This window comes from Leucopleurus acutus (assembly GCF_964270905.1).
Source record: "Leucopleurus acutus genome assembly, chromosome: X".
Lineage (NCBI taxonomy): Eukaryota > Metazoa > Chordata > Mammalia > Artiodactyla > Delphinidae > Leucopleurus > Leucopleurus acutus.
The window spans coordinates 13,316,669-13,339,841 of record NC_139148.1 but is presented as its reverse complement, the minus strand read 5'-3'; the positions used below and the strand labels follow the sequence as shown (position 1 = coordinate 13,339,841).

The following is a 23,173-nucleotide window of genomic DNA, read 5'->3' as shown; positions in this document are numbered from 1 at the left end:
TATTAGACCATACAGACAGAGCACCATCTTATTTCTCACATAACTTTTGCTTATAAGCATCTGGCGTGTTTTCGCATCAGGAAAGAACCCTGTAGAGAGCCATACAATACAGATATTAAATCACTGCGCTGTTATTTTAGTATGTGGCACTAACACTATTTTGATTAACAAAAGAAATGCTTATGAGTAATCACTGTCTCCAATTCTTCCACCGGGAGCCAAGATCTCCTGCTCAGAAGGGCATTTTTCCTTTACGATTGTCAGGATTTTCCTCTCCACTTAGAGGGGAAGAGCAGGAGAAAGCAAGAAATCAGCAGTAAGAAGAGCCTTGGATGAGGCTGAGGGCTTCCGGTGCTATTACACTAACGTGCCAGCCCCATCCTTGCTGATGAGGTCAAGGCTGCCTGTCTCTTCCCCACTGTCGTCCCCTTAACACTCAAGGCAGCCTGAGGTCAGATGGGAAACAGATGCACCAAGAACTCAGGCTGAATCCACGGAATGCTTTAGAGAGTGAGGCTACAGACTGGAGGTGCAACAAGAGTGCAGGTTCTGGGGCTTCCCTGGTGGCGCAGTGGTTGAGAGTCCGCCTGCCGACGCAGGGGACACGGGTTCGTGCCCCGGTCCGGGAGGATCCCACATGCCGCAGAGCGGCTGGGCCCGTGAGCCGTGACCGCTGAGCCTGTGCGTCCAGAGCCTGTGCTCCACGACGGGAGAGGCCACAACAGTGAGAAGTCCATGTACCGCAAAAAAAAAAAGTGCAGGTTCTGGAGGCAGACAGGTTTGGGTTCAAATCTGGGATGGTCACTTACTCACCATGAGACCTGGGTCACTTACTTCACTTCTGAGCCAACAGTTCCCCACCTACCTCTCCAGCCTCACCTCCCCACGACTCCAGGCTCCAGCCACGCCAGCCCTCTTCCAGTACTCCATGCTACACGGGGCACAAGGGCTCACTAGACACGGGCTCCACCCCCTCTTAGCATAACGCCCTGCACTGCAGACAACGGCTACATAAAAACTACACCTTCTGAACACCTCTGCTGTTAGAATGCCACATTGGAGTCAGGTTCCACTAAACACGCCCACGGAAGACAGATGAAGAACCGAGTCACACGGTGAAAGAGGCAGGGAACACAGCGTTCACTCTGCCAGCCTTGGTCATGCAGGTGGGGCACCGGGGTGAAAGCTAGGGCAGCAGTTGCCCCATTCCACAGCTCTGCTCGCGGCAGAGGCGAGGCTTCCTTAGCTACCAGTTCTGCTGTGGGGTTTAGGAATTGTTCCTGCAATCTCAGAACACAGTCTGAATTTTCAGTCCTTCCAAAGAGTCGGCAGGCTCTCCACACCCCTTATTATAAATCCCTATTTGCTTCAGCTAGTCAGAGTAGATTCTGGTGTCAACAGTGAAGCATGCCCTTTGTCCAGACTTTTCCTGGGGTGTGAGACACCCCTCTCCTCACCTCCCAGCACCATCCCTCCAAGTCCTCCTTCACAGCTTAGCCCAGCATCACTTCTTCAGGGAAGCCTCCCTTCACTTTCCAGCCCCAGGGCCGATTTCTCCGTTATATGCTATCCAACTACTCTCTTGCCTTCAGGGCAATTGTCAGTTTTCCATTATACATGCAGAGGCAGGATCATGCGATTCCCATCCATCTCCCCCGCTCAACTGCTCCTCCACAGCAGGGACCATGTTTGTCATCCTCAGGGCATGCTGGCATGGCTGCTGACCCACAGAGACCACTTAGTAAGTACTTCCCAATGGATGAGTCGAGGACACAATCTGGCAGGCAGTCCACCCTGCAATCAAGATTGCTGGGAGGACGAAAGGGCACAGACTAGTGAAGAGGCCGGCACAGCACGGGGCCCGGAGAAGCACTCTGTCGGCAGTGCCTCTTGCTGGGACAGATGATGGGGAGCATGACATCGCCTGCTGCCCTGAGATCGGGGGACACTGATGCGCTTAGGGGTAAAATGGTGCCCCTGTAAGGGAGCCTTTCCTGTTCACACCACACTGTCTACTGAGACCAAAGGGTCCTAGGAAACAAACACCACACTCCCTTCCAGCTTTACAAAGTACTCTCTGACACCAGGAGTTCAACTGGGTGTTTTCAGTTATATCCAAGAGGCTAATTCAGAGGCACTTTGTCTACCAAATCAGTGCGGGCCCTAGCTACTAGCAGGAAAGTTCTGGACACCATAAGCCTTTAATGAAATGCTCACAGCTGGGGTGGAAAAGCAACACTGATCCCACAAATAAAATGTGCTTATTTGCTTTCATCTAACCAACCTGTCTAACCCCATGGATGCTAGAATCCTAATGTGTACCAACCTACCATTCTTACGTTCCCCACCGCCTCTAAGCATGGATTCTGAAAGGCCTTAAGGCGGCACCCCAATCAGTCATGATATTTACTGAATCAATATCTTTGTCCCATAAACATCCTTCAATCTCTATCACAGGCACCCTCCTCTTATATCCTAGAGTCACATTTCTTTCAATGATCCAGTATCTCTTCACTATTCTCATCTCATAACACAGAACATTTTTGCCTTTCATGTAGAAGTGTCGCCCAGTGAAGAAACCAGGTGACTGCCATCACTTTAATCATTAAGAAGTGTGGGTACATGGGGAGCACCTGGGGAATACCATAAGCGACAGCTACAAAAGATTTAGGCTGAGAAAAGCAAATTTCAGCATCATTCAATAAAACGTTTCAAAAATAAGGGATAGAAAATCTGAAAAAGAATAATAAGTAGATGAAGGAAATAAGTAGGAAAAAGAGGCTGGATGCTATGAAAAATAGGACCTCTTTGTGGTAATAACAGTGACCACTGGGATATCTGTGTGTTCTAGGTAGATTTGGGGAAGTAGAACACATCAACCTTTCACCCCTTAGGAGATGACCAAACTCCATCTAGGGTTTCAAATCAAATAGGGAGTAAATCTGGTAAAACAAGATGTCAAACCGAGAGCAAGTCACGTGCATTCCGATAAATTTTATCAAACCAGTTCTTCCTGTTACACACAAAGGCAAACACACATATACCCTCTCCCTCCCTCCCTGCTGTCCCTCCCTCCCTCCTCCTCCTCCCCGCTTTCCCCTCACCCTTCCATTTCAGTCAGAGGAAGAGAATTTAGTTGTCTGAGCAATGCTGACAGGCGCACACACACACACACACACACACACACACACACACACACACACACACTGTGGTGACTTTTACCATCCCTAAAACAGAAAATTTTCCCAGCCCTAATCTCTAGCCATAAGCTAATTCAACTTTATTGCCATAAAGGTAGAAACAAGAAATCAGTGCCAGTAGGCCTGGGGCACTCCAGAACCAAAAAGAAGTGGGGTCCCTAACCTCCTCTAAGGGCATCAGGGGCCCAGGACCTCCTCTCAACCACACAAAAGAAGTGCTAATTAAAACTACACCAAGATTTCATTTTTCACCTATCAGATTGGCCAAGATCCCTAAGTTGCTTAGCACACTGCGTTTGCATGGGTATGAGAAAATACACTTTCACACATTTGTTAGTAAGTGTGTAAATGGCCACCGCCTCCAATTTGAAAATCTCTACCAAAAATTTAAAATGTGTAGCCATTTCACCCAATTATTCCATTTCTAGGAACTATTCCTACATATATACAAACACTGTGATTGCAAGTTCTAGCTATTGATCAGAGGCGACTGGTTACATGATTTCTGGCAGATGTACACAAGGAACTACTATGCATTCGATAAAACCAAAAAGATGAGGACATACTCTATGTACTCTTACAGACTGTTATTAAAGTTTATTGATAAGTAAAAAAATGCAAAGTGCACAACAGATGTGTAGTACGCTACCACACATGTAAAAAAGTGGAACTATATATTTTGCATATATTATATATAATTACATATAAGAATACCTATATTCACTTGCATATGCATAAAATAATCCTCTAATGATACAAAAGAAATGGGTCATGTCAAGTGCCTTGGGATGGGGAACTGGATGGCTGGGAGAAAGAGTGGGAAGGATACTTTTCTCTCTGTACCCTTTTGTATCTTTTGAATTTTTTACATTTTTAAAAAATTTTTCATTGTTCTGAAGAACAAGAGTATTTGAAAGCTCACAGCCCATGGTCCAATAAAATAACAGCATGGTGTTTACTGCAGAATCTGAAACAAGCAACCAAAATCTTCGGGCGCTTTGGCTGCCGCCTAGTGAGGAGGGAGATCATCGCTAGGCGGTGTTTGGGCTCCAGCCACTCGGGAGAACGGCACGTGGTCGGCCTGCAACCTGAGGACTAGTGGAAGTGGCCCGGTGCTGGAGGAGACGCGGGGAGCTTCACAGGGGGCAAAGTCAGAGCTCGCAGAAAAGGGGCGACGGGAAAGATTCCTAAGTAAGGGGGAAAGGCCTGAGGCCCTACTGAAAAAAAAAACCCAACCCACACACAGGCCAAATGATGCCTTGCTAGGGACATCCCAGACCCTGAAAGAGCCGCCACGGGCTGGCTACCTCCTGGATCATCCCCCTGGGCTGAGCATCAGGGAAGGGAACCACAGAGGCTGGGGCAGGACCTGGTGTGCCCTACTTGCTTCCTGCTTCTTTCTGCTCCAAACTCGGAGCACCAGCTCCCTTATGACTCAACTCTCAGCCACCTCACTTCATCCCACCCCAATCCTTCGCCACAATAATCTCTAGTTTCTAGTCTCCTTGTCCTCCTGGCATGCTGGTCCAGTCTACCTATAAAATAGCTTTCCCACCACAGAAAGTTCTCTCAGTGCAGTGTCAGCCTCCCAGAAAGACTGTTTCTCCCTGTTCCCATCAAAACTCTTAGAATGAACAATTCACTTGTGGTGACTATCAATTCTCTCCGGATTTATGCCAACACCACTCCAACAGAGCGTGGGGGTATTCATTTCTTTCACCACCCATGACACGGTCTTTGCTATTTAGATCCACACCAAAAGGACCAAAGGAGCAGACAGTACCCATCTCTGGCCATAAGTACCTATGGGGTAGGGTAGGGGGGCACGGCAAGAAATTGAGATTGACTGAGAATGAGGGGAAAAAGGAGACAACTAAGTTAAATACATGTTTTTCAAGTTGCAGACTTTTAGATTTATATGGTGGCTGGCTACCAATGTCTAACATCTCCTCCTATACCTGTTCATCAGAAAACTTTCACTGAAAACATAGCCAAACCCCCAATTAGAATGGCACGATGATAAAGTTCTCTAATTCTGTTTGTCATTATTTTGTCTTTGAAATAAGAAGAGCACCAAGTATTGAGAATTTGCCCCCAAAAGACTGTTAAGTTCATCCTTCCATAAAAAGAAAAAAAAAATCACAGCATGTATGTTTTGGGTTTAAAAAGTAAGTGTGGAAAAAAAAAAAGTAAGTGTGTTTGGTTTAAAATAAAAGATATTTTTTAGTGGGATCTGGCTGGAAGGAAATTGCATTTCCCAAACCAGTCTCCCTAAAACCAGGTAAAGGTATACTGCATATATTAGATATATAAGAATACCTGTATTTGCTCATATACGCATAAAACATTCCCGGGATAATACAAAACAGACAGACCACACTGGCTGCCTTTGGGAAGGAAAACCAAGAAAGATCAGACGCCCATCCCTCCAGCTGATCCTCACGGATAAATGAGCAGACGAGCAATGAACTGCTTTTTAAGAATGAAAATACGTTAACCTCACACGTACAAGAAATATTAGAAAGTTCTCACACTTCGTGTTATCAATGGAGAAAAAGCATAGATGAATTGAGACAAAGGAGAAAACCCAGAAGATAAGACCGAGGCTGAAGAGTAAGGTTCCCATGCAGAGAACACTGACTGTGTGGGAAACACTGGGCAGCTGTGCGGGGCCTGCTGTGGCTACGGGGGTGCACAGGGGCCCGACACCAGCGCCCCAAGAGCCGCGGGTGATCTGCTGGGAGCAGTGGGCAGAGAGGGACAGGCTTCAATCAAGGGGGCAGGAGGATCACATTCGTGTTTTTTAGGATGATTTTTGTCCAAAACGAGGATAACGGATTTGAAGAGGCCAGTGGTGGAAGCAGGAAGAAAGAGTCAGAGGCTGACAGATTAGATTAGGTGACAGAGGGCAGCATGAACTGAGGAAGTGCAGAGAAACAGACAATGGAGAGAGGTATTTAGAAAGTGATATGGCTAGTACTCAGTAGCCGATGGGCAGACGGGATGAGAGGGGCATCAGAAACAGCCAGCCGTGTACTGGCCCATGTGCCAGGGGCGTGGAGCCAGGGGCGGGAGGGTGAGAACTGCTTTTGTGGGAAAAGACATGTTTAAAGTGACAGTGGGGGGACTTCCCTGGTGGTCCAGTGGCTGAGACTCCATGCTCCCAATTCAGGGGGCCCATTTCAATCCCTGGTCGGAGAACTAGATCCCACATGCATGCCGCAACGAAGAGTTCGCATGCCGCAACTATCATTTAAAAAAAAAAAAAAAAAGGATCCCACATGCCACAACGAAGATTCCGCACGTGGCAACAAAGATCCCACGTGCTGCAACTAAGACCTGGGGCAGCCAAATAAATAAATATTTAAAAAACAAAAAAAAGTGACAGTGGGACATTCAAGTGAAGACATCTGGCAGGTGGTGAGATGTGGCCATCAGGCTCCATGTAGCTAAATAGTAACAGAGTGAGAACTAGACCCAGGGATCCCCAACATGCAAGGGGCAGGTGAAGGAGGGAAATTGAAATAAAAAGCTTAGGAAGAGGCAGTCACAGAAGCAGGAGACAAACCAGGAGAGGACAATGGGAGCAGGAGGGTCAATTCTAAACCCACGCCAGCAAAATCACAAACGACTACGTGACCTACGTGGTTAGGATCACTTGTGAACAGTAAACCACAAAATGACCTATCAACACACCACGACAGAGAAGCAGGGAAGATTATTTACCATTTCTTTACACACCACTGTCAACCACCCACCAACATAGGATGTGCTCAGTATCTGAAATTTCAAGGGGAAAAACATCCAACACCTGAACGAAAAAATCAAAAGTGCGAAAATACTAAGACTGTTCATTCCAATGGCTGGGACTGAATTCCACATAAGCACCTCTGAAATGCCAAGCCCATGAGCTGCAACACTGCTGACTCAGAGTCCCTAAAAGCCTTCCCCCGTTCCCAGAGGCCACCCCTCTTCCAATCAGGCAGGAAGGACTTGAATACAAGGCCACAGAGGAAGCTAGGACAGAGCGAGGCTGCCATCAGCCCAAGCGCATGGCAACATGGGGAATGAGTGACCCCAGCCCAGCCTGGCATCACACCCAATCCCTATTAATCCCCTACCACCAAAATCTTCCACTTTACATCCTCTCATCTACATGGCTAACTCAGGTTGGCATTTTGCTGTCTGGGACATGGAGTTCAACCAAACCAAGCTGAAAGGAGTAAGAAGGAAACCTAAGAACTGAAGAAAGAAAAACACATCAGCCATGAAAACCACAGACTGCTGTCCCGAAAAAGGCCCCTTGCTCTCATCTTAAACAGAAGGCAATGCTCCAAACAGGAGGGGGGACCTACACTGACACCAAACAAACATTAAGGGAATCAGACTGCTGCAGAGTATTACAATGGTCTGTTAAATCCATTCCAGCTCATTCGTCTTACAGAAAAGAGAAGGAACTTGCCCAAGGGCATGCAGAGTCTGCCTGGACCTGGGTGAGAACGTGTCTGGCTTTTCTGCACAATCCCATGAGTCCTTCTAATGGCCATTGGCTGCCAAATACTTCTATCCAGCCCCAGCTCTCCCCAGAGCTCCAGCCCCATATATCCTACCAACTCCTTGACACGTCCTCTTGGCTGTCTCTAAAGCTCAAATTCCAATATGCAACACCGATCTCATGATCTTGCCTCAATACTCCCAACACTAGCTTTTCATTCAGGGCTTCTAGGCTTAACAGATGACATCACCATCCATGCGGTTCCTGAGACAAAGGCCAGGAAATCGTGTCCAGTGTTTGAACTCTAGCCCTACCAGTTCCTAGCTGTGACCGAGGCAAACTAAGTAAGATCTTTACACTTCAGGTTTTGTCATCTGAAAAATGGGATAATGACAGGAATTACCTCATAAGATAGCTCTGAGCACTGCAAGAGAGGTGTGTATAAAGTGCTAAGCTCATAGAAAACATCTCTGTACGCACAGCTCCCTCTATCCTCTTGCCTGCTCTCCCCCGCCCCACCCCCCACCTGGTTAACATGGTTCAACGCTTTCCCTTTCAGCTGGAGTGTGACTCCCCTCTGCAAGCCTTCCTTGATCAGCCCCTGCCTGCCAAGGCCAGGACCTAACTTCCCGCCGCCATTTTTCATCCTCAAACCACACTGTAATTTCCACTCACCACATATCATAATTATATATTTACTTTGTGATGGTCTGATCAACGGCCATCTCCTCCAAGAGTCTATAAGCTCCATGAGGGCAGGGACTGGATGTGTTATACCTCATTTTTGTATTCTCAACACAATACCTGGCACTTAATAGGTATTTAGTAAACATTAGTTGCTTGAAGCGCTCAAGAAGCACGTTTACCAGCAGAAAAACGGACCTAGAGATTAGAAGAGAAGTCCCAGGACACCAGTCCAAGTGAGAGCCCATGGCCATCTCAGCCAGGTGGCTACACAGAAGGGGCCCAGTGAGCCCCATCCAACCACGGCGAGGTTCGGGATTTACTGCTTGTTTGACCGTCATTCTAACAGTTCAGGACGTGGTCTCCACAGCACTAGAACAGACTCTGTAGAAACATGCATGGCCACACCTCACAGATTTTTTACATGAATCCCAGTCCCTCCGATACCTTTCCTAATGTAACCATCACTCCACAGTGGGTGTGATTCTCATGCTTAAAAACACGTATTTTTGTACCACAGGACCTCTAAATGCAGCCAACTACTCCATCTGCGGCTCAGCTGAAGAAACAACTGTCTGTTCCAACTTGGGGGTAAAACTGAGCTCTACTGGACCTAGGTACCAATAAGGGAATTTCAGGAATATTTTTACTACACCCTATGTTTATTTATACAGCAACTCTAGAACCTAGCCTCCTTGTAACATGGGACTCTAATGTATATAGGAAAGTATTTGAAAGAGCAGGTTTTGACATTGGGCAGGCCTGGTTCGAATTCTGGCTCTGCCACTTACTAGTTATGAATTAAACCTTAGACCCATGACTTGACCTCTCTCGGCCAGTTACCTCATCTATACTAAGAGATACAGCAATACCTAGATCTGATAGTTGGAGGAAGAATTATACACAAATACACAGCATATGGCTGAATTATCTACCACCTTTAAGAAAATTCTTTGTACACAGAGTTCTACCTCAGAAGTTAAGTTCTGTACCACGCCTAACACAGAGCCGCATCCCCAGAGGCTATAAAGTGAACACCTCAATCTCCCTTTGCCTTGTTTATTCTCTTCTAGAATACCAGCCCACTTCTTTATGGGACTATCTGACATCACCGGTCTACTGTTAGAAATCCCTGAGCATAAATGATCCTTCTTCCTAAGTTGGACAATTGAAATGTTATACAAACCACCCTACTTCCTCTTGTCTTTAGAATCAAACAGCCAATCCAGTTTTCTCAGGGTTTTTCTCATGCTAACATACACATACACCCTTTTTTGGGACTATGACTTCACCAGCATAGGACTCAGAAATACTACACAAGATAACAGTTGCAGACACGGGAAAAAATAAGAGCTCTTTATCCAAAGGAAACACTGGAGAAAGGGAAGCTGAAATTTGCTAAGTTGTGGTATAGCCAGGAGAAACTGGGAGATCACTTGTGCTTCTGCCATATGGTATCGATTACAAACAGGAAACTAGTTGCTGCCACTTGTAAAATAACTGTTCTCCAAACAGCATTGAACTAGGCACTGAGAGAAAATACAGGAGAACCACCTCTGCCTTCCAAAGCTTGCAGTATAACTGGAGGCACAAAACAAAATGGGCAATAGCAAACTATGCACTGAATAAGTAATATTAAAGAATAAGGCAGAGATAAGATAGGCTGTTTTGGAAAAAGTAGAGGCCTCCTGAAGGAGGTGCCTACTGATTAAGCAGATAAAGGTGGAAGGGCATTTTAGACATACCAAAGACTAAGAACCAGCCCGGATTAGTCTAGAGACACTGAGAAGGGGAGAAACACACACAGTAGAAACGATTTAGGAAAATACATAAGCAACAGAACAAGAAGTACAATATTTGCATTAGGGGGCAGTTTTATGTCCTGCTTACAAAAACAAAACAAACAAACAAAAACAGGGCCATCAAGAAGCCATACCCCCGAAGTCTCCCACTGGCATAACCCCACAGCAGCGTCACTTACCCGGATAAGGGAAGCCTGATGCCGAAGGGGTTTGGCTCCTGGGCCCCCCAACGAGGGTCCCTCAGGCTGGACAAGGGGCTGTCTAGCTTCATAAGGAGCTGAAACAGCAGGAGGGAAAGTCAGCATGGTAGACAAAGATTCCACCCAAAAATTATGATTTCACACACAAATTGCTACAGTGTCTGCTTTTCAGGGAAGAATTAGCAAAAGAATTAGAGTTTACAGGGATAGGGCAACCTAAGACAAACAAACCTTGGTGCCCCTGGGTACAATTTAACTGAACAATCTAAAGACAGTCACCCAATTCATGATAAGGCAGGAAAATATTTATATCAGGTTAAGATTAGGAATAAATTAGAAAGGTGGAATGGTGTGAATCTAAACTGGGATAAAAAATAATGAGAGTAGTTAGAAAAGTGCCATGGGCTTCCCTTGTGGCGCAGTGGTTGAGAGTCCGCCTGCTGATGCAGGGGACACGGGTTCGTGCCCAGGTCCGGGAAGATCCCATGTGCCGCGGAGCGGCTGGGCCCGGGAGCCATGGCCGCTGAGCCTGCGTGTCCGGAGCCTGTGCTCCGCAACGGGAGAGGCCACAACGGTGAGAGGCCCGCATACCGCCAAAAAAAAAAAAAAGAAAAAAAAAAAGAAAGAAAGAAAAGTGCCATGTTTTAAGGGTTCAAATTCTAAATATAAGGTAAATTCTACATATACCCTGCTATTTAAAAGGCTTCCATTCATCATCCACACCCCCAAAGAAGAAAAGGAATATGCATTTTGAACATTAAGAATCAACATTGTCATTTATTTTATTTTATTTTGTTAATACTTTTTTTAAAATTTATTTATTTGACTGTATTGGGTCTTCCTTGCTGCACGCAGGCTTTCTCTAGTCGCGGCGAGCGGGGGCTACTCTTTGTTGCGGTGCATGGGCTTCTCATTGTGGTGGCTTCTCTTGTTGAGGAGCACGGGCTCTAGGCGCGTGGGCTTCAGTAGTTGTGGCACGTGGGCTCAGTAGTTGTGGCTCCTGGGCCCTAGAGTGCAGGCTCAGTAGTAGTGGCGCATGGGCTTAGTTGCTCCGCGGCATGTGGGATCTTCCCGGACCAAGGCTTGAACCCGTGTCCCCTGCATTGGCAGGCGGATTCTTAACCGCTGCGCCACTAGGGAAGCCCCTATTTTGTTTTATTTTTGAAAATAAATGCCACTGTTATCTTTTCCTTAACGGAAAGAATGTAAAACCAAGTAGAGAAAACTACAAAAAGGAATAAATGCATTTTATATTTATTATCTTACACTTAATAACCAAACTAAAAATAATTTTGCTACCTTTAAGAAAAGGTTTTAAGCCACCAAAATGAATGCAGTTTTTTCATTCCTTTTATTTCCAGAACACTTAATAACAACCTTGCCAATATGGTAGGAAAAGTTCAATGTAACCAGGTAGTATTCAGCTCCAACAGAAAGGAGAAATTGTCACTTAAAATGAAACCATTTCTGATCTCTGTGGGTTAACAGTTCAGGTTTTTGGAAGTATATAAACAAGTAAAATGCCTTTTTTCTGTAGCTTCTTATAAATAAAATTAGGTAGAGACAGCAGAGCAGCCTATTATGGCATCACCTTCAGCGTACTTTGAACTTTTTAAAATAAAGAAGGTATAACAGCACGTTAAGAACAACAAACCACTCTTGGCTCACAACTGCTCTTTGTATTTCCTCCAAGGAACTGGAACACAGTATTATAACACATTAAATTACATTAAAACATCAAAATCACTGCCTGGCAAACCATGACATGGATTTCCTGACCCTGCTAAGAATGTATTAAAAATACAAAACCTGCAAAAGAAGCATACACAGAGAACACACAGTCCAAATCTTAAATAAGCCTCACATGGTAAGCAGGTGCTGCCCTCAAAGAAGGATTTTTAAGATCATTCCATTTAGATGGAACATCAAATTTAACTCCTGTCAGGAGGCTTGAACCACAGCAAACTGTACCACGGCTGCGATACCAGTGGTCATGAGCTTCTCCTGGGAAGCTGACCTCACATGCCTCTGCCTCTGGCTCCCCTCAGAGGGAGGGAGCTTCTACTGCTCAGGAGGGACACGTGTGGAGGGAGGGCGCCTGGCCCATGGCTCCAGTCCCTCACCAACAAGGGTCTTCCTTCCCTTGGAAGAGACAAACACATCTTATCAATAAAGCCTGAACACTCAGCCGCATGGTGGGTCATTTTTGGAGAAGCCTGGCCTCAATGGCAAATTTTCTCTTCCTACTCCTGTGGGAAGCCTGAGTTGTCCACACCTGCCTGTGACTGGAAAGATGAGTGTCTAAAGCCCTCTGGTCGCAAATCTTAGACACGTGCTCCAATCAGCTCTACTGGTACCACAGCTGATATTCAGGCCACCATCAGTCTGACTCCTGCCTCGCTCCTCAACTAAAGCTGAACTCAGGACGTAAAAAGGTAAAAGGTAAAAGGCTCGTTGCCTCTACTCTCCTTCCTCCCAAATAAAGCCTGAAACATGCAACTCAATGCAAAATAAACAATTCTTAGATCCCCTTATAAGAGGCTGAATAAGGAACTAGAAGTACCACCTTTCTCCAAGGGGAGGAGTATAAAATGAACCCTAAAGATTTCATCACTCTGAGATTCGTGTCAAACTAGAACAGAGACCACAACTAACTGCCCCATAAAGACTCCCCATCTGCAGTCACCCAATGAATGATATCCAGAAGGTGACTTTCAAGAATACTTAAGAGCTTCAAAAATAAAACGGAGGCTTCCCTGGTGGCGCAGTGGTTGAGAGTCCACCTGCCAATGCAGGGGACACGGGTTCGTACCCTGGTCCGGGAAGATCCCACATGCCGCGGAGCGGCTGGGCCCGTGAGCCATGGCCGCTGAGCCTGCGCGTCCAGAGCCTGTGCTCCGCAGCGGGAGAGGCCACAACAGTGAGAGGCCTCTGTACTGCAAAATAAATAAATAAATAAATAAATATAAATAAAACGGGTGCCAGATTCTAGAGACACAAAAGGAAATATGAGGGAATATCTGAGCACCTACAATGTGCCACGAGTTATGCTAGGAACAGATGTTTATATAACATTCCTCGTTTCATCCACAGAGCAAACCTCTGAGGCAGAGATTATTCCATTTCACAGATAAGGGAAACTGAGGCTGAGAAAAGCAAAATACCCATAGTCACAGAGGCTAGAAATGGACAGAAATTAGAAATGTAGGCCCACTAAGTCTACCTTTAGGCCCAGGAGACGGACATCACAGCCCATGCTCTTAAGTGAGAAGATACCTAGAATTGATACATCAGAATAAGATGTATAAGAAAAAGTAGAACAGACATTGATTTTAAGATAAGACATTAGATATCAGAAGAAACAGGTTATAAGAGTCAAAAGTAGTTGCCTCTGCCTAGAAGGAACATACCTCAATGTAATAAAGCTCATATAAGACAAACGCACAGCTAACATCATACTCGATGGTGAAAAGCTGAAAGCATTTCCTCTAAGATCAGGAACAAGACAAGGATGCCCACTCTCACCACTTTTATTCAACATAGTTTTGGAAGTCCTAGCCATAGCAATCAGACAACAAAAAGAAATAAAAGAAATCCAAATTGGAAAGGAAGAAGTAAAACTGCCGCTGTTTGCAGATGACATGATACTATACATAGAAAATCCTAAAGCTGCCACCAGAAAACTATTAGAGCACATTAGTGAATTCAGTAAAGTAGCAGGATACAAAATTAATATGAAGAAATCTGTTGCATATCTATACACTAACAAAGAAGTATCAGAAAGAGAAATTAAGGAAACAATCCCATCTACCATCACATCAAAAAGAATAAAATACCTAGGAATAAACCTACCTAAGGAGGCAAAAGACATGTACTCAGAAAACTATAAGACACTGATGAAAGAAAACGGAAGACGACACAAACAAACGGAAATATATACCATGTTCTTGCACTGGAAGAATCAATACTGTTAAAATGACTACACTACCCAAGGCAATCTACAAATTCAATGCAATCCCTATCAAATTACCAATGGATTTTTCACAGAACTAGAACAAAATTTTTTTTTAATTTGTATGGAAACAAAGACCCCGAACAGCCAAAACAATCTTGAGAAAAAAGAATGGAGCTGAAGGGCTTTCCTGGTGGCGCAGTGGTTAAGAATCTGCCTGCCAATGAAGGGGACATGGATTCGAGCCCTGGTCTGGGAAGATCCCGTATGCCATGGAGCAACTATGCCTGTGCGCCACGACTACTGAGCTTGCGCTCTAGAGCCCGCGAGCCACAGCTACTGAGCCCTCGCACCTAGAGCCTGTGCTCTGCAACAAGAGAAGCCACCGCAATGAGAAGCCCATGCACCGCAACAAAGAGCAGTCCCCACTCGCCGCAGCTAGAGAAAGCCCGCGTGCAGCAACAAAGACCCATTGCAACCAAAAATAAATAAATAAATGTATTTTAAAAAAAAGAATGGAGCTGGAGGAATCACACGTCCTCACTTCAGACTATACCACAAAGCTACACTCATCAAAACAGTATGGTACTGGCACAAAAACAGACACATAGATCAATGGAACAGGATAGAGAGCCCAGAAATAAACCCATGCACATATGGTCAATTAATCTACGACAAAGGAGGCAATAATATACAGTGGAGAAAAGACAGTCTCTTCAATAAGTGGCGCTGGGGAAAGTAGACAGCTACCTGTAAAAGAATGAAATTAGAACATTCTCTAACACCATACACAAAAATAAACTCAAAATGGATTAAAGACCTAAATATAAGACCAGATACTATAAAACTCCTAGAGGAAAACATAGGCAGGACACTCTTTGACATAAATCAGAGCAATATATTTTTGGATCTGTCTCCTAGAGTAATGAAAACAAAAATTTTAAAATGGGACCTAATTAAACTCAAAAGCTTTTGCACGGCAAACGAAACCATAAACAAAATGAAAAGACAACCTGTGGAATGGGAGAAAATATCTGCAAACAATGTGACTGACAAGGGCTTAATTTCCAAAATACACAAATAGCTCATACAGCTCAATATCAAAAAAACAAACAACTCAATAAAAAAATGGGCAGAAGACCTAAATAGACATTTTTTCCAAAGAAGACAAACAGATGGCCAACAGGCACATGAAAAGATACTCAATATCGCTAATTATTAGAGAAATTCAAGTCAAAACTACAATGAGGTATCACCTCACACTGGTCAGTATGGCCATCATCAGAAAGGCTACAAATGGGGCTTCCCTGGTGGTGCAGTGGTTGAGAGTCCACCTGCCGATGCAGGGGACGTGGGTTTGTGCCCCGGTCCGGGAAGATCCCACATGCCGCAGAGCGGCTGGGCCCGTGAGCCATGGCCGCTGAGCCTGCACGTCCGGAGCCTGTGCTCCGCAACGGGAGAGGCCACAACAGTGAGAGGCCTGCGTACCGCAAAAAAAAAAAAAAGGAAGTCTACAAATAATAAATGCTGAAGAGGGTGTGGAGAAAAGGGAACCCTCCTACACTGTTGGTGGGAATGTAAATTGGTACAGCTACTATGGAGAACAGTATGGAAGTTCCTTAAAAAATTAAAAATAGAGTTGCCATATGCTCCTGCAATCCCACTCCTGGGCATATATTTGGACAAAAGTCTAATTTGAAAAGATACATGCACCCCAATGTTCAAAGCTGCACTATTCACAACAGCCAAGACATGGAAGCAACCTAAATGTCCATCAACAGATGACTGGATAAAAAAAGATGTGGTGTGTATATTTATATATATATACACACATATACATACAATGGAATATTTACCCATAAAAAAGAATGAAATAATGCCATTTTCAGCAACATGGATGGACCCAGAGATTATCATATTAAGCAAAGTAAGTCAGAGAAAGAAAAATATATTACTTATATGTGGAATCTAAAAAAGTGATACAGGACTTCCCTGGGGGTACAGTGGTTAACACTCCGCACTTCCACTGAAGGGGACGCGAGTTCAATCCCTGGTTGAGGAATTAAGATGCCACATGCTGTGTGGAGAGGCCAAAAAATAAATAAATAATAAATAAATAAGTGTTTACAAAACAGAAATAGACTCACAGACATAGAAAGCAAACTTATGGTTACCAAAGGGCAAAGGAGGGGAGGAATAAATTTGGAATTTGGGATTAACAGATACTACTGTATATAAGATAGATAAACAACAAGGACCTACTGCATAGCACAGGGAACTATATTCAATATCTTGTGATAACCTATAATGGAAAAGAATCTGAAAAAGAATACATATACATATATGTATAACTGATTCACTTTGCTGTACACTGAAACATTGTGAATCAACTGTACTTCAGTTAAAAAAATAAACAATTTTTAAAAAAGGATAGAAAGTAGTTGCCTCTGGAGACCAGAAACAGGTTGAGTGGGAAGAAGTATTACTGCGATTTAAACATCATCTTTTAAAATATAGATAAAATACAGATGGCAGTATCTGCCTCTGAGGGTTGTGGTAAGTAGAAAATAGTGCACATAAAGAACTCTGAACAATGCCTGACACGTAAGTCTTACCCAATGAGCATAAGCTATAGATACATCCAGCAAAGGAAGCTAGCAGGAGCCCAGAAGAGAGGCAGAAGAGAGTCTCTGAATCACAGACTGGTCCAAAGATGCTCAGTCTGATTTAAAACATACACATACACCCCATTAGCCAGGAATCATGGCAGGGTCTTGGACAGAGAACAACCCCAGAAAAATGTATTCCTAGAAAATTGTCCTAGCAGCTAAGCTGCTTTCTGAAAATGCATAAATCCAAGTTTAAGGATCATGATGTAGGAAGGGGCAACAGAAACTTAGAAAACAATGTTTCAAGAACAAAAGAGTGCCCACAAGGAGATGTCACTTCACATGTAATAGAATAGCTAAGATTAAAAACACTGAAGAAAGAAACTAGAGTACCAACTGCTGGCAAGGAGCACTGAACTCTCATATATTGCCAGTGGGAGTATGCAGCCACTTGGTGAAACTCGGGCAGTTTCTTATACACCTACCCTAAGGTGCAGTAATTCCACTCCTAGGTGTCAGGAAAATGACAACAATGTCACAAAAAGACACACACGAATGTTCATAGCATCCTTATTCATAACAGCCAAACCCTGGAAATAACCTAAATGTCCATCAACAGAAGAATGGATCGTCACACCATGATACATTCATACAATGGAACAATACTGGGTAATAAAAAGGAACAAACTATTGAGATACAACACCATGGAGAATCTTAACCACTATGCTGAGGGAAAGACACCCGAGAGTACAGTCATTCAATATGATTCCATTTATATGAGGTTCTAGAAAAAGCAAAACTAGCCTACGATGATAAAAATCAGAACTATTTTTGCTTGCACTGGGGGGGCACGGGCGGGGAGGGAGTGACTGGAAAGGGGCATCTCTGAGGTGATGGAAATGTTGGTTTTAATGTCAAGCAGACTACTTTTTTACTGAAGTATAGCTGATTTACAATATTAATTTCAGCATAGTGATTCAATATTTTTATAGATTATATTCCATTTAAAGTTATTATAAAATAATAGCTGTATTTCCCTGTGCTGCACAATATATCCTTGTAGCTTATGTATTTCCTACACAGTAGTTTGTACCTCTTAGTCCCCTACTCCCCCACCCTGCAACCACTAGTTTGTTCTCTGTATCTGTGAGTAGGTTTCTGTTTTGTTATATTTATTCATCTATTTTATTTTTTAGATACCACATATAAGTGATAACATACAGTACTTGTCTTTCTCTGTCTGACTTATTTCACTAAGCGTAATTCCCTTTTTAGGTCCATCCACATTGCTACAAATGGCAGAATTTCATTCTTTTCTATGGCTGAGTAATATTCTATTGTGTGTGTGTATGTACGTGTATCTTCTTTCTTCATTCATCTGTTGATGGACACTTAGGTTGCTTCCATACCTTGGCTATAGTAAATAATGCTGCTATGAACACTGGGGTCCATGTATTTTTTCAAATTTGTGCTTTCATTTTCTTCAGATATATACTCAGGGGTGGAATTGCTGGATCATATAGTAGGGAAATATTTTATTCATGATCAAAATGGTGGATACATGAGTATATCCATTTGTTAAAACTCAAATTGAAGATTTTATTTTATTTTAAAGAGTTCTTTTTTGATATGGACCTTTTTTTTGTTTTAATTTTTGGCTGTGTTGGGTTTTTCTTGCTGTGTGCGGGCTTTCTCTAGTTGCGGCGAGCGGGGGCTACTCTTCGTTGCAGTGCGCAGGCTTCTCATTGCGGTGGCTTCTCTTGTTGCAGAGCACAGGCTCTAGGCACATGGGTTTCAGTAGCTGTGGCCCGCAGGCTCAGTAGTTGTGGCTCGCGGGCTCTAGAGCGCAGGCTCAGTAGTTGTGGCGCATGGGCTTAGTTGCTCTGCAGCATGTGGGATCTTCCCGGACCAGGGCTCGAACCCGTGTACCCTGGATTGGCAGGCAGATACTTAAGCACTGCGCAACCAGGGAAGTCCTGATGTGGACCATTTTTAAAGTCTTTATTGAATTTGTTACAATATTGCTTCTGTTTTATGTTTTGGGGTGGTTTTTTTTGGTTTTTTGTTTTGTTTTGTTTTGTTTTGGCCCCAAGGCATATGGGATCTTAGCTCCCTGACCAGAGATCAAACCCGCACCCCTGCACTGGAGGGCGAAGTCTTAACCACTGGACCGCCAGGGAAGTCCCTCAAGTTGAAGATTTTAAATGTGTGCATTTTATCACATGTAAATTTTACCTCACTTTTTTTTTAAAAAGGGCTAAGAAAGAATGAAAGCATGGAAAACCTTGACACACTCCGCTAAAAGAGCGAAGGAGAGAAGCAGGTCATTTCCTTGCCACTGGGGGAATGAAAGCCCAATTTGAATGGAATGAGGAGAAAATGGAGCATGAAGCAGAGAGAGCTGATACAGACAAGTTTTTTAAGGAATATCAGAAAACAAGAGTAGAACCTGGTGACTCGGTAGAACAAAAAACGACTCACCTGTGAATTAAAATCCAAAAACTAGACACCATGCTAGGCATAGTACTCCAATTTCCAAACCCAGATGAAATTAAGGGAAAAAAACCCACTTCTAAAAATAGGGAAATTCGGCAGGAGAGACTGTAAGGAAAATGAAGAATTCTCAACCCCGTTTTGTTTCAGACACCAATGGGACACTCAGGTTCCAGGGGAGTGATTTTTCGTTCCTATCCCCCAACAACGTTATCTTGCATTTGCATAGGATTCAATTTCCAATCAGATTTTATACTCATGTTCTCGCTTATCCTCACAACACCCCTATAGGATACTATTACTCCATTTAAAAAGAGGAGAGGAAAATCATGGTTCAGAGCAGTAAGCGGCTTGCCCAAGGTCACATAGCTAGTCACATAAACCCTCACCTTCTGATTCCAATCAAAAGCTTTTTCCATCATGCTACACCTGCTTCTCTCGGCAAGATTATAGTCTCTCTTCAGTCCAGCCTAGCACACATTTTTTTTTTAAATCTGTTTCCCTCTAGAAGTCACCACTATTTTCAATGCAGCAAAAACCTGCAGAAACTGGGTCACTTTCAGTTACAGCTCACAGAATTTTAAAAAAAGGCGGGGAGGGGGGGAGTTATGGATATCCAATTCTAGAATACCTTTAATTGGTCATATCTTAAGCTAGGAACCTGAGCCCCACAAGGACAAGATGCTGCCGTGAATTTATGGAGCTTTAAGCATTGCAGCCAGGGAGTCAACTCTGCAAGTCATTCTCAGAAGCAAGTAACGTATTCTACCACTAACATGGCCAGCACAGTGCAAATGTGAGCAAGCAGGCAACCCCACAACTGGGCACTTCACACACCTGAGCACGATGCCTCCCCTGGCATTTCCCTTATTCTTAGTCCCAAACACAAGAGCTAAATATTTTCATTTATGTGCTCAGTCTTTAAAGGTTGGATCAACTCTTCTGCAGAGTTCTATTTTTTAAGTAGTTTCATAAGAGCAGTTATCATATAAATATGTTTGGTGGCTTTGCAGAAAGGAATAACTATTCCAAAACAATACAAATCCTTCATGTGCTATGTTCCTGTGTAATGAAACTTGTATATGAAGGATTAAATCATCTAAATCATTATCTACAAGTCTAAAGATGAACTAGTTTGTAGGACAGAAAACAAGGCATTACTAACACAGATTTCATTTTGTATTTTTTTTAACCTTGCTTGAGAGTATAAAATTAAATTGAGCCCTGTCTCCAAAGCCAGAGGTAATTAAGTCAGGAGACTGAGCAGCTGGTGGCGTTGCTGCCCGATAGATGAAGGAGCCTCTAAGACACTGCCTGGGACAGCTGGCCTCTTACCTGGATGCATCTGCTCCGTGCTTTTCCGCAGTTTGCTGTAGCCATGGCTCAAGGGCACCCTCTGGTAATGAGGCGGGGAAGAAGGAGGGGAGGCGAGGGGTGACATCGTGGGAGACTGCGTTTCCTGCTTCAAAGAACCAGAGCAGAGTTCAGAGACGATCACTCAAGGAGCCTGGCGCTCTGAGCTGCAGTTATGAAGTATAACGCAACTCTACTGCCAGTAAGCAGGCTGCTTTAATAAATGGAGGAGAATATTTTCTCAGAAACGCAGCTTGGTTAAAAAGCAGTGTCTGAGGATTCAAAAGTCTCCCAGAGAACAGTCTCGCCGGAGCTCAGTTACCTAAATTACTAAAACAAGCCTGAAACACTTCCAGTTACTCCAATAATATTTTCCTTGGGGAAACGAAAGACACTGATCACATGAAATAACATTCATACTCCCCAATTTTGATCTCTTCGTGAACAGATTCAATTTTCATTCATTAATAAAGGCTCCTATTTCCTGGATTTACACTTACCAAGTCTTCTAACAATGTGGCTATTTTTTTTAATATTTTAAATAGTTAATGCTAAATATTCTGGGACCTGGCTAGCCAAAGTAAAATGCCAGCTTTTTTTTTTACACTGAGAAATTGCAAAACAATTCATTATGGGTAAACCACTCCAACTAGCCTATTCCTAAACACTAGGATGGAGCCTTAATAAACTACAATTCAAATCTCAACTCGAATGTGAACTTTATGTAGGACCCCAGGCAAGACAAGCAACCTTCTAACTCGGCTACTGGGTTTCCTCCTTTTTTTTTTTTTTTTTTTAATGCTACCAATAGACTGGTAACTTTGGAATACCCAAGTAATGAGGAAACAGTACTTTTCATCAATATAGAGACTATATAGGTGCTCTTAGTCAAAAATAATAATAATAATGCAATCTGAGATACTAATCAAGTACTCTTTTTCAAGTAAAAGAAAAGAATATTTGCTTTGAATTGTAAGCTCATACCCACAGACTGGGTGGGCCTAGCATAAGCCCAGACTGAAGTGAAAGGATGTGTCCTCAATCACGCAGCCAGGGGAAGGGCCTGGAAAGTTCCCAGGGCATCCAACCATCCTGGGATAGTGGACCCTCATTCCTCTCCAAATGCTGGTGGGAAAACATGCCAAAGAGTATTGGCTGAAGATTCTGATACAGGCATACCTCATTTTATTGCACTTCACAGATATTACTCTTTTTTTTTTTAACAAATTGAAGGTTTGTGGCAACGCTGCATAGAGCAAGTCTATTGGCGCCATTTTTCCAAAAGCATTTGCTCACTTCACGTCCCTGTGTCACATTTTGGTAATTCTTACAAATATTTCAAACTTTTTCATTACTATTGTATTTTTAAGGTAATCTGTGATCAGTGATCTTTGATGCTACTACTAATTGCTAAGATGACAGCAGTTTTTAGCAATAAAGTATTTTTTTAATTAAGGTATATACATTGGGGGTTTTTTTAGCCCTAATGCTCTTGCACACTTAGTAGACTACAGTATAGTGTAAATGTAACTTCTGTATGCACTGGGAAACCAAAAAGTCGTGTGACTCGCTTTATTGTGGCGGTCTGGAATGGAACCCGCACTACCTCCAAGGTATGCGCCTGTACACCTTTTTATCTAAATCCCTAAAAAAAATAAAATAAAATCAATCAATCAATCAATCCCTGAAGAACTAGTTTAAACATATGAGAATTATGAAAGCAACAGAACATGCTACACCTAACTTAAATATGAAACTTCTGCAACGATACCTCAAATATCCAGCATTATCAGGGTGAGCCATATACATTAGTTTTCCAACTTAATCCTTTAATTGTCTTGCATTTGAAAACATTTTGATTGGTCTTCCTAAACATAACAGATTTCTCTTCCTTATAGAAGATACTATAATTGAATATAATTTGACTTTTCTGCATAATTCAGTATCTTATCTTCATTGGAAGTATGGGATGTACCCTGATGCCCTGAGGGTTCACTAATGTGTAAGTCTATTTTACCTCTTCTTGATAGGCTCACTCATCTGGAATTTACACTTTGGTCTCTACCAGTCACTATCTGACTATTGCAAATAGTGGTCTAATTTTAAAAGCCCATCCACCCTATTCTTCTTCCGGCTACACATGTAATGGCAGCATTTCCCAACACGGCACTCCAAACATGCTCCCCAAGAAGGGATTCCCTGGTGAAAGGAGTTTAGTACATGCCGATCTCCATGTCTCTTTATTGCAGGACTTCTCAGGGCTTTTACTGTGCTAATGTGCACTGTGAACGTCTAAGACTGAGTATTCAGCCTTTCCCCCGAGAACAGTCCATGAAGCAGCATTCTCCAAACATATTTAACCAGAGAAACCTTTTCTCCAGGTT

General features: G+C 43.4%; 1 protein-coding gene across 9 annotated transcripts in view; it reads right to left on the bottom strand.

The window, feature by feature from the left end:
• Positions 1-23,173, bottom strand: part of REPS2 (RALBP1 associated Eps domain containing 2) — a gene marked incomplete at its 5' end in the record, with an annotated part of 232,284 nt that overhangs the window by 130,855 nt on the left and 78,256 nt on the right. For 5 of the 9 annotated variants that reach the window (XM_082864959.1, XM_082864961.1, XM_082864965.1 and 2 more), the window contains 2 exons: positions 10,361-10,458; positions 20,772-20,898. In XM_082864959.1, the coding sequence (XP_082721085.1) occupies positions 10,361-10,458; positions 20,772-20,898 (225 nt within the window). The remainder of the gene's footprint in view (positions 1-10,360; positions 10,459-20,771; positions 20,899-23,173) is intronic. The other 4 variants (XM_082864960.1, XM_082864963.1, XM_082864967.1 and 1 more) reach the window with 1 other exon arrangement.